A 6,546-nucleotide genomic window follows, 5' to 3' on the forward strand; every position below is an offset into this window, starting at 1 on the left:
TACCATTTGTTATATAATTTTATTGAATACTATTATTATTGTTATTATCATCGAGTTTGAGTTTTATTTATTTAGTTTTTAGTTATAGTTTTAAGTTTCCTACACATCCACACTATACACACTAAACACACTTTTGCACCACATAGCTCACTGGTCTTGTGTAGGCGATCCCTCACACTTCCAGTGAGACTATTTACCCCACTACCCACACAGCACTGATCGGTAAGTGTAAAGTAGTTGGTAACCGGGTAAGTGGCCTACTATTGTCCGCCCCCGGCCCGTTCATTTTGGTGACCTCGACGTGATATTTTTTATTTTTTATACCGTTCTAGTGTTCTGTGTTTTGTTGTTCAATTTTGAATTTCATTTTGTGTGTTGAATCATTTCTATTGAGTTATTTTGTGAATTTTAGTAAACTCTTGGAAACGCGTTACCAAATTTAATAGTGTTTTTAATTAAATTTCTTTAGTAAATAAAAAAGTAATAGTAAAATTGAGTGATTTAATTTGAGACTGAGTAACTAACCAATTTGGGTACTTCAATTTCGTTATTATTTTATATTATTTTTTTTGGCTTATTTGGTATTTAAAATCTGTGTTTTTCGATATTATTCTGCTTCGTTCTAATTCATCAAAATGGTACTAGACGAAAACGCACAAAAACTGTTGACAGAATTAAAACGAAAACGAGGCGTTGTTAAAGCTTCACTTACGCGCGTTCGAACATTTATTTCAAAATTCGATCCATCCGAACAAGCTTTATCACTACTGGAGTTCAGACAGGAAGAGCTTCCTCAAATAAATCGTAAGTTTGATGGTATTCAATGCGAAATTGAACTTATTGATTCTGATGACACTGAAGAAGCTGAGTTGGAAAGGGATAGATTTGAAAGTGAATATTTTGCAATACGATCACAAATCCAAGAAATTATCAATCAAGAAAAGGGATTAAATACAACGGGCCACAATCAATCGTACGGTGGCACATACGTTCCGGCTCGAGTTCAATTAGCGCCAATTCCTTTACCCAAGTTTGACGGCGATATTCAAAAGTGGTCGTCCTTTTATGACGTCTTTAAAGCTATGGTGCACAATGATGACGCATACTCAGTTGCTCAAAAGTTCTTCTATCTGCGTTCGTGTTTAGAAGGATCAGCATTGGATTTAGTGCGCTCAATTCCTTTTAGTGACGCCAATTACGAAACTGTTGTCAGGCGGTTAATACAAAGATTTGACAATCAAAGCCTGGTGATACAGTCACATATTCAGTCCATACTCGACTGTCCTCAAGTCGAAGAAGCATCCTCTGAGACAATAAACGAATTATACTCCTGTGTATGTACTCAGGTTGCAGCTCTTAAGGCGTTAAATCAACCAGTTGAGCATTGGGACGCATGGTTGATAACAATTGTAACTAGCCGTTTGGATAAGGGGACCGCCCATTCATGGCTGCTGCACCAGAAAAACACTAAATTGCCAAAATATTCGGACCTCGAAACATTTCTTGCTAGTCGATGTGTCGCATTAGAAGCTTCAAAGACCCGATCTAAGCCTACGGGGGGAGCGTCAACGATCTCCAACGTTAAGAAGAGCAATTTGGTGCCAAAAAGGTCCTTGGTAGTTTCCAGTGCAACAGAATCATGTCATTGCTGTTCTGGAAATCACAAGCTGTATTTTTGTGACAAGTTCAAGGGATTTTCATTAGCTGAGCGTCTCTCATTCGTGCGAAAAGAATCACTCTGTTTCAATTGCCTATCACCTAGACACTTATCTAATGCATGCAAGTCAATTTATACTTGTCGTTATTGCAAACGAAGCCATAACACATTGTTGCATTTTGAAAAGCCCAAAGATGTGGCCAAGCCTAAGGCGGACGATGGTACGGTTTCCTCTCCAAATCAAAGCACTGCACTCTTAGCTGGTGATGGCCGAGCTCATGTTTTTCTTGCTACCGCTGTCATTATAGTTCTTGACAAATTTGGAAATAAATGCCAATGTCGAGTTATACTCGACAGTGGCTCACAAATTAATTTCATATCTAAAAGATTGGCAACCTTGCTACAATTACCGGCAAGAAAGACCTGTTTACCAATAAGTGGAATAGGCGCAAAGCAAGTCCAAGCAGCATCGTCCATAAATATTAAGGTGTCATCTCGAGTAAGTGACTATGAAGTGGACCTACTTTGTTATGTATTACCAAATATTGTCTCTGCGTTACAATCATGTGCTGAACCTCAGGGAGGATGGAACATACCATCAGAGCTGATTCCACAACTGGCAGATCCAGATTTTGACAAACATCGGGCAGTTGATCTTCTGATAGGCGGTGGCATATTCTTCGATATTTTGGGCACTGAGCGACGGATGCTTCTGCCTGCAGCCTTGTGCTTGCAAGAGAGCCAATTTGGATGGGTAGTAACTGGTGAATTAGAGGCCACTTGTTTATTAGGGATCAACTCTGTGGGTGAAGCCCTTGAAGAAGATTGGAAGGCATTACTGCTAAGAGAGGATTCAGGTTATGGTCAGACATCTAAGTCAAACTTGAAGAGTTTAGAGGAGACAGAGACTGTTCAGCATTACCACGAAACTGCCATGCGAAACGAAAATGGACGTTTCGTTCTTCGTTTACCGGTCAAGGAAACCGTGCATAAATTGGGAAACAGTATAACAATGGCGACATCACGGTTCTTTAGTGTTGAAAGACGACTGCAACGCGATCAGCATTTGCGCACGGAATACATCAAGTTCATGCAAGAATATTTGGATATGGGACACATGAAATGCGTATCTAATGAAACAACAATCCCGGACAGATCATACTATTTACCACACCATGCAGTGCTGAAGACATCCAGTTTAACAACAAAACTTCGCGTAGTGTTTGACGCTTCAGCAAACAGTTCTTCCGGGTTATCTTTAAATGATGTACTTAAGCGTGGTCCAACAGTGCAAGAAGAGTTATTTGCTATTTTGGCCCGTTTTAGGAAATATCAATACGTGATAACATCAGACATTGAAAAGATGTTCAGACAGATTGAAATCTCAGAGCAAGACTGGGACCTACAACGAATTTTATGGAGAGCGGATCCCAGTAAGACTCTTCAGACCTATCGTTTAACTACTGTCACGTATGGGACAACACCTGCCTCATTTTTATCCACCCAATGCCTTATCAGTCTTGCAGAACAAAATGAGCAAACGTATCCCAGAGCATCAAGTGTCATAAGACAAGACTTCTACATGGACGACTTAATGACTGGCTGTGATACTGAAGCAGAATGTCTCCAATTGCAGCAAGAAGTAAGCACAATACTGGATTCTGCAAAAATGCCATTGCGTAAGTGGTGTTCTAACTCAGAGTCCGTGTTAAAAGGTATTGGAAAAAATGAACAAGACCCACTTTTCACACTGGATATTAGCGATGATGATACTGTCAAATCATTAGGGCTGGGTTGGAAACCATTCATTGATGACTTCCGATTCAATATAATTGCCATTTCTAGAGATACTAAACTAACTAAGCGGACACTGTTATCTCAGTTAAATAGGATATTTGATCCTCTAGGGTTTCTCTCACCAGTCCTCGTTAAAGGAAAAATATTTCTCAAACAACTATGGCAGCTGAAGGTTGACTGGGATTCGCCACTTCAAGAGGAATTGCAAAAACGATGGCGCCTTTATTACTCTGAGTTAGAAAAGCTTAAGGAATTATCTATTCCCCGAAAATGTATTTACAATGCTAACGCCTTAGTTGAGTTACATGGATTCTGTGACGCATCTATGGAAGCCTATGGTGCCTGCATTTATGTTCGTTCATTAGGCTATGACGGGAAATGGCATGCACAGCTTTTGTGTTCAAAGACTCGAGTTGCTCCACTTAAAGGAGTGACTATTCCTAGATTGGAGCTAAATGGAGCAGTACTGTTAGTGCAATTAGCATACAAGGTTGCAGAGTCATGGAAAATAGATGTGCAATCATTTAAACTCTGGACAGATTCCATGATTGTACTCGGTTGGCTGAATAGTGATTCTAGTAGATTAAAGACATACGTGGCTAACAGAGTCGTTCAAATACTTGAGGTATCGACTGCGGAGCAATGGCGACATGTGAGAACCGATGAGAATCCTGCAGACGTTGTCTCTAGAGGTCTAAGGCCACAGGACTTAGTCGACAACAACATATGGTGGACGGGCCCGAGCTGGCTTTCGGAAGACGAGAGTGGTTGGCCACGTATCGCAAACGTAAGGATGGCAGAGGACGACGTGCCTGAACTGCGAACAATTCGGTTAGCTTTAACTGGCATGATAGTGCCAGAAATGGACATGCTACAACATCATTCGGAGTGGAGCCGATTAAAAAGAGCAACCGCTTGGCTCTGGCGCTTCATCGACTATCAGTGGCCGCGATTCTCAAAGGTTGTTCATGAAACCAGTTATCTAACGGTGAGTGAGTTGCGAAGAGCCGAGTCTTCAATATTGAGAAGAGTTCAGACAGAGGCTTTTCCGGAGGAACTTCGGGCGCTACAAAACGGTAAGGAGTTGCCGACTCGGAGTAAGCTAAGATGTTTGCACCCATTTTTGAAGGATGGACTCATTCTGGTAGGAGGACGGTTGAAGAATGCCAACATACCTGATACGCAGAGACACCCTATTGTCTTACCACCTAGCCACAAGGTAACTCGATTGTTAATGGAGTATACACACAAGGAATTGCTGCACGGTGGTCCTCAAAGCATGCTGGCTGAAATGAGAAGGCGCTATTGGCCATTAAGAGGCCGGGTGATGGCACGCTCCGTGGCGCATAAGTGTGTAAGGTGCATACGCGTCAAGCCAACTATGCTACAACCAATTATGGCTCCATTACCACGGGATCGAGTTCAGTGCAGTAGGCCGTTTGCTATAAGTGGCGTAGATTTTGCGGGACCACTCATCATTAGAAGTGGAGTACGCCGAGTAAGTGGCAGGAAAGCATGGATCGCAGTGTACGTTTGTTTCTCTACAAGAGCTGTCCACTTAGAGCCTGTGGAAGATCTCACGAGTAGTGCATTTATTGCTAGCCTGCGACGGTTCATGGCACGTCGAGGCAAGTGCACTAAAATCTACAGCGACAACGGCACGAATTTTGTGGGAGCACAAAAAGAGCTAAGTCCTTGTTTAGCTGGTATCGACGACAAGATGGCAAAAGAGGGAGTAGAGTGGCATTTCAACCCACCATCCGCCCCTCATTTCGGTGGTTTGTGGGAGAGCGCAGTAAAGACGACAAAGTTCCACTTAACACGCGTGATAAAGGATGCTCGTCTAACTTTAGGAGAGTTAACCACGTTGTTGTGCCAGGTGGAAGCGTGCGTTAACTCTCGGCCTATGACACCGCTTAACAGTGACCCTTCAGAAGCGGAAGCAATCACCCCAGCTCATTTCTTAATTGGTGGCCCAATGATGATACCACCAGAAGCGAACATACCCGAAGAGGACGTTCAACATCTACGTCGTTGGCGCTTTGTGCAAGGCTTAATGCAAAGCTTCTGGAGGCGATGGCATGCCGAATATCTACCACAACTTCAGGTGCGAGGCAAGTGGACTTACCAGAAAAAGGACCTAGTAGTTGGAGACGTGGTTATTATAAAAGAGGACTGTACTCCACCAACAAAGTGGAAGCTAGGACGAGTAGTGCAACTACACCCAGGGAAAGATGGCACAGTTCGAGTAGTCACATTAAAAACTGCCAATAATAATGAGCTCCGTCGGCCCGCCGTAAAACTCTGTCGACTCCCAATCGAGTCAGAAGACAACCAAGATGAATAGTATTGTGGTTGAAACTTAAGGTTTCAACGGGGGGAGGATGTTGAGGCTATAACAGGTAATGGAGCGCAATTCTATGCCGGTTATCGCCAATGATACAGATGCCCTCTTATCTTGGTTGTCGCGGCCGTCCACACCACTCCGCCTTACTCCGCACGATCTATACTGGCATTACTACCGGTCAGCTGTTCACACACACACACACACACACATATACGCACCGGGTTATACTATGTAAACAAATGTGCCACGCCCGTATTATCAGTGTTAGTAGTGCACTTGTTGCATTCTTGTAATTTTAAAGTATAATATTAATCTAGACTTTTTTGTGTGTTTTTCTTCAGTGTTTTTTAGTTTTAAGTGTTATTATAGTATTTTTAAGCCATAAGGGCACTGTGATTTTTTATTATTGAGTTGTCATAAGGACAAAAAATTGTTTATTATTGTATTTTTAAGCCATAAGGGCATTATTGAGTTGTCATAAGGACAAAAAATTGTTTATTATTGTATTTTTAAGCCATAAGGGCATTATTGAGTTGTCATAAGGACAAAAAACTATTTTAATATTTTTGTTTTGTTGTTCACTTTACTTTGTGTCTAGTATTATTTAGGTTTAGGTAGCAGCCCTGGCCAGCGGTTTGCAGTTCTTCGGTTTGTGAGTGCTTTTTATTTATACCATATTTTATTGAGTTTGTTTTATTTGTATTTTAGTTAACTACTGTGAATTATTAGAACATATTTTGATCTC

General features: G+C 41.7%; 1 protein-coding gene across 1 annotated transcript; it reads left to right on the plus strand.

Annotated features, from left to right (window-relative positions):
• The first annotated feature begins 635 nt into the window (after positions 1–635).
• On the plus strand, positions 636–5,801 carry LOC126845127 (uncharacterized). The gene has a single exon (XM_050583684.1). It carries the CDS (start codon positions 636–638, stop codon positions 5,799–5,801), a length of 5,166 nt encoding a protein of 1,721 aa, XP_050439641.1.
• Positions 5,802–6,546: the final 745 nt, after the last annotated feature.

This window comes from Adelges cooleyi, unplaced genomic scaffold (assembly GCF_023614345.1).
Source record: "Adelges cooleyi isolate 19-005CV unplaced genomic scaffold, UGA_ACOO_1.1 ACOO_flye_CR_arks_rails_tigmint_CR_PRNA_675, whole genome shotgun sequence".
NCBI classification, from domain to species: domain Eukaryota; kingdom Metazoa; phylum Arthropoda; class Insecta; order Hemiptera; family Adelgidae; genus Adelges; species Adelges cooleyi.